At 38.0% G+C, this 15,194-nt stretch overlaps 1 protein-coding gene across 1 annotated transcript in view; it reads right to left on the reverse strand.

The window, feature by feature from the left end:
• DESI2 (desumoylating isopeptidase 2) overlaps window positions 1-15,194 on the reverse strand; it is a 54,269-nt gene that overhangs the window by 10,545 nt on the left and 28,530 nt on the right. Inside the window, exons 3-5 of the mRNA XM_069484479.1 lie at window positions 8,069-8,141; window positions 5,359-5,452; window positions 3,641-3,782 (exon numbers count right to left, since the gene is read on the reverse strand). Coding sequence (XP_069340580.1) covers window positions 3,641-3,782; window positions 5,359-5,452; window positions 8,069-8,141 — 309 coding nt within the window. The remainder of the gene's footprint in view (window positions 1-3,640; window positions 3,783-5,358; window positions 5,453-8,068; window positions 8,142-15,194) is intronic.

Raw genomic sequence — 15,194 nt, forward strand, 5'->3', positions numbered from 1 at the left:
AGGCACCCTCTGCCAAAATTCCAGATTCCCAGAGGGACAGCAAGTGTTTGGCATAAACCAAATTATTTGTGCTAACAGGTTAGGCATAGGGAGCCACTCTTACCAGTTCTAGGCATGGTGAGAACCCTCCCGAAGTCCAGGTTCCCAGACGCCAGGTTAGGGCCAAACTTACAAGCAGGCCTTTCTAAGGACAGTAGTCTCAGGCCTACAATTTTAACTCTTTTCTGCACAGGAACCAACTCATTTTTTGAAAACTTGTAAGTAAAGAGAAAGAATCAAGCATCTATTCTGCCTTTTCTGTGGGGACTATACCTCACAGTAACCAGCTGTATGAACTTTTGTTTATACTTGGATTCAAACTACTAGATAGTTATGACAAAGGCCGGGCGTGGTGGCTCACGCCTGTAATCCTAGCACTCTGGGAGGCCGAGGTGGGAAGATCGCTTGAGCTCAGGAGTTTGAGACCAGCCTGAGCAAGAGCGAGACCCCGACTCTACTAAAAATAGAAAAATTAGCCGGGTGGTGTTGTGAGCACCTGTAGTCCTGACTACTTGGGAAGCTCAGCAGGAGAGGACGCCTTGAGCCCAGGAGTTTGAGGTTGCAGTGAGCTATGCCGATGCCACTGCACCCTGCCCTGGGCAATACAGCGAGACTCTTTTTTTTTTTTTTTTGACAGTTGGGGAAATTTGAACTTGTATATTTGGATAGTATTAAGAAAGGAATGTTAATTTCTTTTAGGAGTGATATACTGTGGTTATGTGAAAAGAGAACCTGTATTTTAGAGCTACAGAGTGAAACATTTATAATTGAAATTAAATAGTATCTGGGATGTGTTTTAAAATAATCTGGGGATGGAGTGGCATTCTGGAGGGGGTGCTTATAGATGAAACAAGATTGGCCATGAGCTGAAAATTTTTAAATCTAAGTGATAGGTGTACAGGGGCTCATCCTGTTCTCTCTACTTTTATACACGTTTTAAATTTCCCACTGACCATCCAGAGAGTTTTCTTCTTCCTCTGGCTGTGCTAAAATTATTGCAGCTATCTGAAAACCACAAAGGGAGGTAGCCTGAGGAAGAGCCAACATCCTAAAGGTGGCAGCTTGGAGAAATGAAAAGACAAGACCTCAGATACCTAATAACACGGTTGAGACACTGACCATATCGACTTGGAACCTGCCTTCTCCTGGACTTCTTGTTTGGTGAAATAATGTTTCCTCATTGTTTAAACCAATTGGAATCAGAATAGAATGGATCTAACCTGTAGAGTAGAGGTTGGCAAACTTTTTCTGTTAAGGGCTAAACTGCAAATATTTTGAGCTTTGCAGGCCATGGGTCTTCGTTGCAACTACTCAACGCTGCCACTGCAGGCTGAACGCTGTCAAGATGATAGGTAAACAAATGAGCATGGCTGTGCTCATCAAAAAAAACTTTGTGAATACTGAAATTTGAACTTTGCATAATTTATATGACTTTTTTCAACTCTTAAGAAACAGAAAAACCATCTTTAGCTTGCAGGCTGTATAAAAACAGATGGCAGGCTGTTGGTTCACAGGCCGTAGTAGTTTGCTAATCCCTGCTATAGAGGAAGCATCTGAACTGATAACACTATGTTAAGTGATGATAATTCTTAGAGTTTTTGGAATAATGTTAACAGTATGTATATCAACAATTATAATTAGCAACTATTTTGTCTATCTGCAACTGGTTAGATGACAGTCTCCAAACTATGTTGTCAAAGATGTAAAAGCACATTAGTTTTACTAAATTCCTTAGAGTGCCTAATGTTAAATTTGTTTGCCTCCATTACATGGGGTGTTGTAGAATAGATCCTTACATCCCTTACTATCCAGAATTCTAGTTTCGGCATTGCCATTAACAACCTGGGTGTCCCTGGCTAAGCCACTTAACTTCTGGGTCGCACAGTTTAACAATTCAGCACTCTTCTGAGGGAAAGCATAAAAATACTGCACTAAAATATGGCCTCAGGAACATCTAGAATTGCTCTTCAGGCTTCCAACTGTAATAGTTTCAGGGTTAGACTAGAGCTGAGGTGGTGATATAGATGCTTAATAAAGTTATCAATTTATTTGGAAGAGAATAAATCAGAACCGGAAGAAGTAATGATAAAGTATAACAACAAACATTGGACTAACTCAAGTCAGGGTCTGATCTGAGTTCTCCGTAACAATCTTTGATAAGTCATTTTCCTAATCAGGGCCTGTTTCCTTGTCTATAAAATGAGACTAGACACTGTCTAATATCTCTACCAGTTTTAACATTCTATGGGGCTTCGACTGCATTCTCTACAAATGTAATGTCTAGGATCAAGAAAGCTCAGAACCACCTTCCCTCTTTCCTGAAAATCAGCTAGGTCACCTCTGTGATATCTCTGCACCCCCTAGACTAGTAGTGCTTCTCAAACTTTTATGTTCATATGAATCACCCGGGGATCTTGTTAAAATGAAGTTTCTGATTCATCTGTGATAAAGCAGAGATGATGAATATCTCACAAATTCCTAAGAGATGCTGATGCTACTAGTCTATGAAATACACTTAGAGTAGCACAGTAATAGCTTGGTCTATGTTGGAGGAGCCACGAGGGAAGAGAAAAGGGCTGGGCAGCCAAGCATTTATGCAGAGGTGCTTACTGCAAGAGCAGCTCGTTTTGTCGTGGTACCTTGATGCCACCACTGCAATCACCTGTTAAGGGGTCAGAAGTTGGGAAGCTGTTTTAAATGTTATTTAATTCTCTAGACCTTTTGTTATCATCTGTTTGATTTCTTCCTTCCACTTTCTTTTTATGGTTCTTTAATTTCCATCTAGTTTTGATCTTCTGTTTGGAATCCAAGAATTGAGAAGGCAAATAAGTCTGTGTGATATGTTAGCAGAATAAAATTTCAAGATGGAAGAGATGAACTACTTAAGAGGCAGAAAAAAAATTCAAGTTGGCAACTAAAATTTAGCAAAAGAGAAATCGTAGTGGCCAAGCAGCAGAGGTCCTCAGCATCTTTTTTTTTTTTAAGTGAAAGTTTTAGGTTGCAATAAAATAAGACAATTATTTGTCCTCACTATCTACAGCAAAGTAATGAACAGAATTACTATTTTTTTTTTTTTTTTTTTTTTGAGACAGAGTCTCACTCTGTTGCCCGGGCTAGAGTGAGTGCCGTGGCGTCAGCCTAGCTCACAGCAACCTCAAACTCCTGGGCTCAAGCGATCCTTCTGCCTCAGCCTCCCGGGTAGCTGGGACTACAGGCACGCGCCACCACGCCCGGCTAATTTTTTCTATATATATTTTAGTTGGCCAGATAATTTCTTTCTATTTTTAGTAGAGATGGAGTCTCGCTCTTGCTCAGGCTGGTCTCGAACTCCTGACCTCGAGGGCTCCACCAGCCTCGGCCTCCCAGAGTACTAGGATTACAGGCGTGAGCCACTGTGCCCGGCCTAGAATTACTATTTAAAACTGTGCTGACTCTGAAGTTACCTACCAACTCTGGAAAGGTCATTCATTCAAGAGAAAGAAATACCGTATCATACTCTGCACAACATAAAAAGATCAGAAAAAAATGAATCAACATTGAAAATAGTGGGAAAGCAAGCATATGTTATTTTAACAATTTCTAGGATAAAAATTTAATTTACCTCTGATAAAGCTGAAGAAAAGTGATTGCAGTTTTTATGCATCAAGTGATACGCGTTGCCTTTATATTCTTTTCCCAGTTCTTCTACAATTTTTTCTATATCATCTTCTAGGAAGTCAGTGCTCCCTAAAACAACAGCTTCTCTTAAAAAACAAAAAGAAAAAAATAAGAAAAAGAGGACATAACTGTGTGAGTTTCAGTTATTTATAAACAGCATGTTTAAAGACTTATTTCCAGGAATATTATGATTGGTGTAACAAAGCTAGGTTAATATAATAAGACAAAGAAAAATGAGATACTATTAAGATGTTAATTTTAGTTTCAACTTTTCTGCAAACCCTTAAGTACGTTACCTCTGAAAAATACAAATGCATAGTAAGTTGTCTTTAAGAAACAATGCATGTTATTATATAAAAATGTATAAACAAATTTTCAAGTTATCTGCCACTAGGCTGCAGTGAGATGAACTGTCAAACTTGATTGTTTTTTTAAAAAACATTACCAAAAAACCCCCGTAAACAAACAAACAAAACCTCCTACCTTGGAACTGCAATAGACAAGGGAAAGTGGAATTTTAGTCAAATATGAGTTAGGCATTCAAGAAAGGTGAAAATTATTAGAAAATCAATGGATTCAGGATGGCATTTTTATAGCACTCCTGCGTGTAAAAGTTTCAATTCAGTGATAGGCTGAGAAAAACATGAACTTGGCAGTGTTAAAATTATGTAGTCCTGTACTGAATTTCAATGTTATAACCTCATTTCACTATTTTTCACTTGGCAAGTTATCTATCATACGCCCAGAAGTTTCTTTAAAGCTTCTTGAAACTAAGATTCTAAATATCACTTTAAATACAAACCTTAAAGAATGGAAATTTGATTAACATTCAATTTTCATTGCTTTTTACTACTCATATGTTCCAGAGAACACACATACCCGTACATTTTAGGGTTATCATTACATGTAATACATGTACCTCAACAATAGTTTCCAGGCTAATCAACTATTTAGTTATTTCAAGTTTATAAACAGTGTCCCTTTCATTGGGAAAATAAAGAGATTTTTATTTATTTATTTATTGTTTGAGACAAAGTCTTGCGCAGTTGCCCTAAGTAGAGTGCAGTGGTGTCGTCATAGCTCACTGCAACCTCAAAACTCCTGGGCTCAAACCATCCTCCTGCCTCAGCCTCCCGAGTAGCTGGGACTACATCCCGAGTAGCTGCCACGACGCGCCTGTAGAGACGGGGTCTTGAACTCCTGAGCTCAAGCAACCTCCTGCCTCAGCCTCCCGGAGTGTTAGGATTACAGGCGTGAGCCACCTAAAGAGATTTTTAATAGTGACGGGTAGGTCACAATAAAACTTTCCTCCTCCTCCTTCCAAACAGGAGATTGAGGGGAAGAAGTCATTAGACAGGAAGCTTTCTAAGGCAGACCTGAGTGATGCAAAGGTAAGAACGTTTTCAAAGTGGACGGCATGACTTACACGGGCCCTGAATGAAAGCAGCGGAAAGCTACTTCAGACACTTTATCTGGCTGATTCCCATCTCTACACAACAACGGAAATAGATTTAATTTTAAAATAAAGTGTCAGCAACTATAACAAAGTTAAAGAAACATTTTTAACTTCTTAGATTTTTAAGCTACAGAATGAATTCTGTATGCCTGGAAACAAGCTTTGGCACCTAAAACAGCGTAATAAAAATTATCCTCCCTACTTACTTAAATTTAAATGTTTCTCCTAGTTCAGAAGCATTTCCTGGGGAAATTTCAAATATTCCAGAAAAGGGGTAAGGATGGCCACCATAAGCAAATTCTGAAAAGAGAAAACTCATGATTTTTAGTATTTATCACATAAAATTTAACCAGAATGCTGAATTAGCTTTAATAAATGATGAGGATAATAATGAAACCATCTAAATATTTCTCAATTTATAAAATGCTTTTCACAAACGTCTCATTTAGCTATTACTAGTATAGAACGGTTTTCAGAAAGGGCTGAAACTCGAACAACACTCCAATAATGGAAGACACTCAACAGTAACCGTGACTGCCATATTTACGTTGTTTATTTTGGCAAAAGAAGAGTGATTGACACTCAAAGGTGAATACAGTCTCTCTGCATATCCATCATGCCAAACTAAGGGGGTCAGTTCAGTGTTTTGTCACTTTCTAAAGTGATCTAATTTCAAACTAATACATTACTAGAGAAAACTAATCACTGAGTTTTCACAATTTCTGGGATGAAGACTTTTGGTTTATCTTTGCGTAAGAGTGAAACACTACTCAAATCCCTTCATTCAAGAAAAAACACACTGCCAAATTTTAACATATACACCACTACCTTCCCCATCTGCACAATAAATCTTTTAGCTAGGAGGAATTATCTGTACTACAGTGACTTTTCATCCATCCAGCTCAGACATAAACTCTTATCTAGAACAAAAATGGAGAATGGTTACAAATAAAAAATTTCAGGCTATAATTCTGCTATCTCACCTAGGTATTTAAGTGGCTTAAGTCTTAGTGGACATATTAATATTTAAAGAATCCAAACAAATGTGTATCACTTAAAATTTATTAAATGTAATCTTAAAGATGTTAGAACAAAACATGGGAAAGAACAAAGCAGATACTAGGTTTATTTTCAATTCAGACCTCAGAAAAAAGTAATAATGTAGTTGAGAAATAAAATGTTTAGCCTTCTATTTTGAAATTAAGTTTTTATTTTTTAATGAGAGAATTTTATAAAATATTGTAGATAGGTTGGATGGGGGAGATAATATTTGGATTCTTAAGTTTCTCAATGATAGTAAGGAAAGTCATAGACCCATTTATTTTATTTAAGAAGCAATCATTCACTTTCAGGAATATATTTGGTTCTAGCTTTTCTAAATTTATGTGGTCATGTTTTGAATCATGTTGTAATTATTACTAAATAATTTTATGAAGGGGAATAATGATTAGGCAGATTAACAGAACAATGGACTGCATACAAGAACACTTGGGTTCAAGCCCTAGCTGTTAACTGTTAGCGTTATGACTTTCAGGAGGTTTGGGCCTTGGTTTCTTCATCTGAAAAATGGAGAAAATGCCACAGGCCCTTATCTACCTCACAACATGGGCATGTGGGTCAAAACCTGATGGTACTTTAAAAACTGTAACCCATTATGCAAATTCAAGTTAAAAAGGAACACACATGCAACTTTGGCAAAAGCCAAATCAACCAAGAAAGCAACCCCACAGACTACGATCCCACCCCTAGCAATACTCTAACCAATGAAACTTTTAGCAAGAGCCCGCCCCCTCACTGTTTCTTGGGATTATTTGGTAGAAATGGAGCTTAAATGGCAGATTGATTATTTATTGTTTCCTCTGTGGGTCCAGCATTTTCTTTTTTGTTTCTAAAATTTATTTAAAAAATTTATTATAACCAACATTTCATGTGCTAAACTGCACCGGGAAGCAGCTAATATGGAGTATAAAAAAGACTATATAAACACCACATTGACACATTTAACCAAATGGATCTTTTTGTTTATATTAGCTAAAATTGGTATGTGTTGTTCAAGGATAACCTTGAGTGAACTGCAATAATATATTCCAAGAGGTCACAAAGACTGCCCAGCTGAAGCAAAGACATTTCTGCTATAGGGTGTGTTTACGACTCAAAATGATTTATTACCACAACGCTTGATGAAATCAACGTGATCTGTCTCATGCAGACCATTACTAGCTACAACCTGATCAGGAGTAGATTATATTGCACCGAGAGTGGGAATCGGAACAAAAGAAAAAACTGTTGAAAACATGCTTGGTTTGAGTGGCTCCTGACATGTTTATCATAATAAAGGGTAATAAAAGTAACAAGCATGAAAAGGGCTGAGTTAATGACGAAGGCCATCATTCTTAAGCAAAAAGCTAGATGTCATCAACAGCAGGATTTTCTCAAGGAATGTTTCTAGACTTTATAAACATAGGTCTACAAAAACAAACTTATTACTGAAATTCCCTCAGGAAATTGGTATTTCAAGTTCGATACTCTATAGCACCAACCCCTTTCCAACCAAAATGATTGTTTTTATCATGTTATTTTTCAAAGTATAAGGTTTCTTAGGAACTCCAGTATAGATTAGAGCAAAACAAATAGTCATGGAATAATAATATCAAAAGGAAAATATTTTTAAGACACAGTATTTAAAATAAAAGGTAACTAAATGAATGTGGACACTTGTATTTTGAGTATTTTTCTCCCCAAATGCATTCTGCTTTGGGCATTTTCCCAAAACACAGTATAAACAAATACGGGAGATTTTTTTCTACTTTATATAATGATATACTGAAGTGGTTTAAAACAACACTACTTATTTTTTGCAACTCCTTTAAAGTACAAAATCTTCAGAAAGTATATTTAGACTGTGCGTACACGTACCTCTGCCATACACTTCAATTCCTGAATGAAAAACCCCAATTCCAATGGAGGAGGTGTATTCGTTCATCCAGTACTAAGGGGGAAAAAAAAGAAAAGATTCAGAATACCTGGTCATTTACAACTCAACTCCACGTTACAGGAAGTGACAACTCCCCAGATCTTTCACTAGATATGTAGGTTTTTCCAATCCTATTTCTTGGTGTTCTTCCTGACAATTCTGAAACGCCCATGATAACGAGCCATTTTGTCCTACCTTAGTGCCTCTGCTTGTACCACATCCACCTGGAATGCCTTCCTGGGTTAAAATTAATGTCTCAATTTGAGTATAAAAGCACATTATCTATGGCTTAGAGTGTAAGCATTAAAATCAAAAGCCCGGTCGGTTTTGGGGAAAAAATATTTTATAAAAGCTCTCCTGTTAGTGATTTTTTAAAAAAATCACACACATGATGTATGCCTTCGTAACTATTGTTCTTCTATGCTAAGCTTTTCCTTTCATTCTCCGGTGAGCTTGCTGAAGGCAGGGATATTGTATTCTTTTTCAATAAACATTTATGGCATGCATCATCTGTCCTGATTCTGCCAGAAGTCTGACAATGATATTGGGGTGCGGAACCTGTGGACTTCTGATTTCAAGACTGTTCTTTTTTAAGCATCAAAGGAGGCAAGAAAAACTTCATCTTTCTCTGCTGCACCCCTTTTAATAAATGGATTTGTTCTATGAAATTTGGATTCAGTCAAAAGGCTGCACTTAAAGACCTAGAAGGCCACAAGAGGCCCCAAGACTGCAGGTTCCCCATGCCAAGAACATTCTCATTGTTAGCATGAAGAAAAACTTCCTAGAAAAGGCAATATCTGAACTGGGTTTTTAGAAACAAATTAAATTTTCCCAGGTAGAAATCTGGGCCATGAGTGTGTGGGGGGTGGTGGTAGTGGGGAGAGAAGGGGCAGAAATGCCAGGAAGAGGGAGGAGGCTGTCCATAGGTGGTATGATATGAATGTACAGGGAATGACTGTGAAAAGCACTGAAAGAGTGAACTGGAGGGGGTTAAACCTAGAAGGAGGTAAATGAGTTAAAGCTCATTAAACACACATTTAGGTAACACTCAACAGGGTTACAAATCTATTGAATCCCCAGGTTAGAGGACTGATCTTTAATTTTTTCTAGATTTATTCAAGTCTTAACCTTGGCTCTGCACCCCTAGCCAGTTTCTCCCAGGCCTGGGCACATTCTCATACACTGCTGGAGGAAGCATAAATAGACAAGTCAGTTTATTTTTCCTAAAATGTACCTGGAAGAAAAATTAAGCAAAAATAGATATTTTTAAAAGAACAAAGAGACTTTCCAATCTAGATATAAAAGTATTCATTAAAACAATGTAGTACTGTTGTAGGAACAGATGCTTATATATATGTAAGAATTTGGTGTATGGTAAAGGTGTTATTTAAAATTAATGACAAAATATGTATTAAAAATGTGTTGGCCAGGTGCAGCAGCTCATGCCTATAATTCCAGCACTTTGGGAGGCCAAGCCGGGAGGATCGCTTAAGGCCACGAGTTCAAGACCAGCCTGGGCAACATAGCAAGCCTCTGTCTCTACTAAAATTAAAAAATAAAAATGTGTCGACAAGTTGATTACACAATAAATAAATTTTACCTATCTAAAAATCATATATACTAGAAGAAAATAAAAATATTTAAAATTGTAGATGAGGAAAAAACAAAACAAAAACCTAGAATTTATAGAGGAAAACATCAAAAGATATTCAACATAAAAATGTACAACTTTTTGTGTAAAACTACACAAACAAGATCAAACACAGGAAGAAAGACAATTCTAATAGATATGGCAAAAATTAGTATGAGAATATAAGTATCCGTCTCCATCCAATCTTTTGAGTTCCTGATTTGCACAGCCAGAATTTGGAAGGGCAAGTTAGGAAAGGGTAACGTACTCTTTTATCTGAATCAGTCTGATTTTAGATGGAGAGCAGTAAGATTACATACAGCAAGGATTCCTCATAAACCTTTATCCAAATCTACTTAATCCCAAAGTTTGGAAAGCAAAGTTCAGACAAGTGAGTATATCTGTAAATAAAAGCTCCATTAAAAAAAAACCAAACAAAAATCCAAAACCCCACAGACATGTGAACAATTACAGAAGAAACTAATGGCCAGCAAACCTTAACTAAAAATCTCACTAGTAAATAGAAAATTACTAATTAAAACAATGAACAACTTCTTTTTTTTTTTTTTATCAGACTGGCAAGTATTAAAAATATTGCTAATACTTGTTACTGGCAAGGGCGTGAGGAAGACACTGCACAAGAGTAAATCAATGACAGTTACTTAACCATTTCACCCCCTGGAATATATTCCTCAGAAATACCTGTACGTATGGGCAGGGTGCCATGGCTCATGCCTGTAATCCTAGCACTCTGGGAGGCCGAGGTGGGAGGATCCCTTGAGGTCAGGAGTTTGAGACCAGCCTGAGCAAGAGGGAGACCCTGCCTCTACCAAAAATAGAAAAAATTAGCTGGCATGGTGGCCCAAGCCTGTAGTTCCAGCAACTGGAGAGCCTGAGGCAGGAGGATTGCTTGAGCCCAGGAGTTTGAGTTGCGGTGAGTTATGATGACGCCACTGCACTCTACCCAGGGTGACAGCGAGACCCTGTCTCAAAAAAACCAAACCATCCAGTAAGACAGATAGCTAAAACAACAACAGAAAACCAAACCAAAACAAGAAATACTTGTATGTATGCAAAGACGTGTCTCAGGACATTAACTGTACTTGTCTATAATACTGAAAAGCTGGAAACAATAAATATCAGTCCAGAAATGGTTAAATAAACTTATGGTAAATCCATATTATAAACTATCAAATAATTACTAAAAAGAATGAGGTAACTCAATACATATGGACATAAAAAACCCACACAAAATAAGACCAAGTCATTATCTGTAGCATGATCAAATTTTTATACAGTAACATGTAAACATACAGGGCTTCTTTATTTAAGTTTGGAAAGACAAAATGAAACCACTACCAACTGCAACAGAAGAAAGGTCTGAAGCATACAGATCAAACTGTTAACAATTTAGGGGAGGAGAGTAGATACGGTTAGGGTGGGAGTGGACCAGTAGAAAGTGGTATTTTCAGCTTTAACTTCATATATTTCAGGATTGTTTTTCTAAATTTGATAAAGAATAATTACTTTTATAATTGAAAAGGTTATGTTAAAGCAAAATAGTTTAGCAGGTTTTCATTTATTTGAAGTTTTACACTATGGTAAGAAAATAGGTTTTATATATAAAACACATAAGCACAAGCTTATTAATTTACTATTAAGTTGCAATATTAATTAATATTGCAGCATTATCTGTGTTAGCAAAATACTGGTAACAAATTTAAATGTCAATCTGCAGGGAACTATAGTTGGATACACTATGATATAGCCACATAATGGACTACTATGCAGCCACAGCATTCCCTGTCCTCCAGTAGAGATGCTCTGGAGGAACTGATAGGAAGTAATTTCTAGGATGAATTTGTTCGGGGAACTTTGAAAAAGCAAGTTGCAAAATAATATATACATGTTACTGACAAAAATTCTTTGCTTGACCAAACTTTAGTCAGGCTCCTGAAACTTCTCCTCGGCCCATCCGTGCATGTCCCTGTAAAATCCAGTTCTAGCAAAGAACCTCGCTAAGTCAGTTCAGCAAGAACCCCCCACCCTCACTATCTGATCACCCTCCATTTGTGATCAGGTTCCTCATCTTCCACCATCCCCCAGGTGACGTCTGATCACCCTGGCCTGTCTTCAATATGAATCATGTTAGGTCTGTTTATCTAGAGTCCCCCTTACCCCTGATGTTTCCTCTTACTAATTTTCCATCCACTTACCTCAATCCTGCTCCTTGGCTACAAATTCCCATTTGCCCATGCGGTGTTTGGAGTTCAGCCCAGTATCTCTAGCCTACTGCAGAATCCCACTGCTGTGGTCACCACAACGGTCCTGAATACAGTCTGCCTTACCATACTTTTAACAAGTATCACTGAGTAATATTTTTGACACTAAGCTATGCATATGCTTTTGTAAGAGAATATCTGAATTTATCCAAATCTACATCTTAGAGCCAGCAACTACTCCTGCAGAACAAATCTGGCCCACTTCCTGTCTTTGCAAATAAAGTTTTACTGGAACATAGCCACGCCCATTTATCTGTAAATTGTCTATGGATGTTTTCATGCTACGATGGCAGAGTTGAGTCGTGTGACAGAAACCTAAAATATTTACTATCTGGTTCTTTACAGGAAAAGTTTATGTAAGAACCCTGTCTTATGCAAATATCTATTTGTTTATTTTTGGAAAAAAAAAGAAGAAAAAAAAAATCAGAAACTCATGAAAAGAGTTACCTATAAAAGATGGGTGAAAGGAAAAGAGATAGACTTCCAGAGTCTATCTTTTTACAGTTTTGACATTTGAACCATGTAAATGTTTTACACAAAGTTAAACATAAAAACAGAAAAAAAAAAGCATACTTTGAAACCAAATTCAAACAAAAACAAATGAACCTAATGTGTATCAAATTGATAACATATCCACACAGCAAATAAAAAACAATTTAACTTCTAAATACAGTAATCTGCCTATATACCTTTAATGAGATATAGTCTAAGGACAGAAAAAAGTACAAAGAAATCCGGAGCAGAGTGGTAGTTGTTAGGCTTAAAGAATTCGCCCTCCCTCCCCAAACCTCCCACAAAACCCACCTGCTCTCCCCTTCCTAGGGGTGCATTAGGCGAGTAGCCTTTGCCAGACCCCTAGGGAGATAAAGGAACGGAATGCAAGAGGGAACCTTACTTTCCTTATGCTTCCTGATAAGGGTGAGGCTTATCCCTCTCAGTTGTTTGAAAAGAATTTATTACAGCGGCTGTTCTGGCTCAGTTGCTCACTCCTCCGGGAAAAACCCAAGGTCTCCCCTCCCTCTCCCTCGGTGTGGATGCTTTTTTCAGCGTCCATCCATCTGCACCCAGATGCTCAAATAAACAGCATTTTGCTACACATGAGGCTTTGGGTGTCTCCCTCTCGGCTTGGGACCTAACAGTAGTGGTGTAATTCTAAAACCATTTTGCATGTATTGTAGCATAGAACATACTGATGATGGTGGGAACGAGAGTTGTCAATGTGGGTAGAGGGAGATATAAAATACGGAAGAGAGAAAGGTAAGAATGAATCCTGTGATGCTGAATTTTAACTGAAGGCATATATATGAACTCATATATTACCTAGCTTTGTCCACTGAAGTAGAAGCAATGAACATACTGTTTAGACCTTGGTTTTTCTACTAAAAGGAATCAAGGACTCCTTGGAGAAACAGTCGACTCCAAGTTGGTGCAGAAAAAGTGCAAGGTAAGAACTGTTCCAAGAATGATGGAGACAAGTCAAAGTGATAGAGAATCTGGCCTCAGGGGGCTTCCATTGGCTAACTGTGGGAAAATGTGATCAAAAAGAATGGTGATGATAATGCACCAGAGCATATTAATCCATAGTAATACTTTGAAAAAGTAAAAGGAGGGAAAGCTCTTCTTTATAGAATAAAGCAGCTAATAAAAGTAGGTGTAAGGGCAAAATTAGGTAATCGCCAGTTGCTGCCCGTAGCTGAGTCAGGCAGAGATTACGGATGAGTAAAACCATTAGAAGACAGACTGCTGGAGAAGGATATTCACCCGGTCCCAGAGTAACACCCCTCCCTCACCATTTTCCCTAAATAACTAAAAGATACCTTTGCAATGGAAAATGTGGTGAGTATCACCTTATCGAAGTGATTAAACTGAGTATCATCAGTAGCTGGACAAACTGATGTTATGTGCCTCTGGATGTGACGAAATACTATACAAAGGCTACAACATTTCTTTGTTGATTTTGTCAAATATGTTAAACAGAATGTCATCATACGGAAAAATGAAGTCCAGACTGTGGGACATTTTACAAGAAAAGAGGATTAGTCTTTTAAAAAATACACGAGTAGATTAATAAAATATAGTATATGTATACCATGGAGTTCTCAGCCACAAAAAATAATGGTGATCTAGCACCTCTTGTATTATCCTGGTTAGAGCTGGAAGCCATTCTACTAAGTATCCCAGGAATGGAAAAACAAGCACCACATGTACTCACCATCAAATTGGTTTTAACTGATCAACACTTAAGTGCACATATAGTAATAACCTTCACTGGGTGTCGGGCAGACACGAGGGGGTAAGAGGATGGGTATATACACACCTAATGGGTGCAGTGTGCACTGTCTGGGGGATGGACAGGCTTGAAGCTCTGACTCAGGTGGGGCAAAGGCAATATACATAAACTAAAGATTTATACCCCTGTGATATGCTGAAATAAATTTTAAAAAATTTAAAAAGGCCGGGCGCGGTGGCTCACGCCTGTAATCCTTGCACTCTGGGAGGCCGAGGCGGGAGGATCGCTCAAGGTCAGGAGTTCGAGACCAGCCTGAGCAAGAGCGAGACCCCGTCTCTACTAAAAATAGAAAGAAATTATATGGACAACTAAAAATATATATATAGAAAAATTAGCCGGGCATAGTGGCGCATGCCTGTAGTCCCAGCTACTCGGGAGGCTGAGGCAGGAGGATCGCTTGAGCCCAGGAGTTTGAGGTTGCTGTGAGCTAGGCTGACGCCACGGCACTCACTCTAGCCTGGGCAACAAAGTGAGACTCTGTCTCAAAAAATAAATAAATAAATAAATAATAATAATTTAAAAAAATACTAGCAACAGAAAAGTCAAAAGAAGGCAGAGGAAGGGTAGCTATTCTTATTAAATGCAGTGAACAAACATTGACTAGATCCTAGTTTTTTCTTTTTTAAAGCTAAAAAGGACATTATTGGAGTAACTGGGGAAAATAGCAATATAGACTATAGTGGTGTTATATATACCTTGGTTTTCGTCCACGGTTCCTGGATCAGAACCCCCACAGCCCTCTGTTACAGTCTCTTGTTATAATGCTGGGTGTGCTAGGCCTCAGGAACCAATCTCTCTGACCTTCTCCTGCCCTCCGCCCTCCACCTGCCCCAAGGCAGGACTCTAATCTTCCCCACCATTGTGAT

This window comes from Eulemur rufifrons, chromosome 11 (genome assembly GCF_041146395.1).
Source record: "Eulemur rufifrons isolate Redbay chromosome 11, OSU_ERuf_1, whole genome shotgun sequence".
NCBI classification, from domain to species: Eukaryota; Metazoa; Chordata; class Mammalia; order Primates; family Lemuridae; genus Eulemur; species Eulemur rufifrons.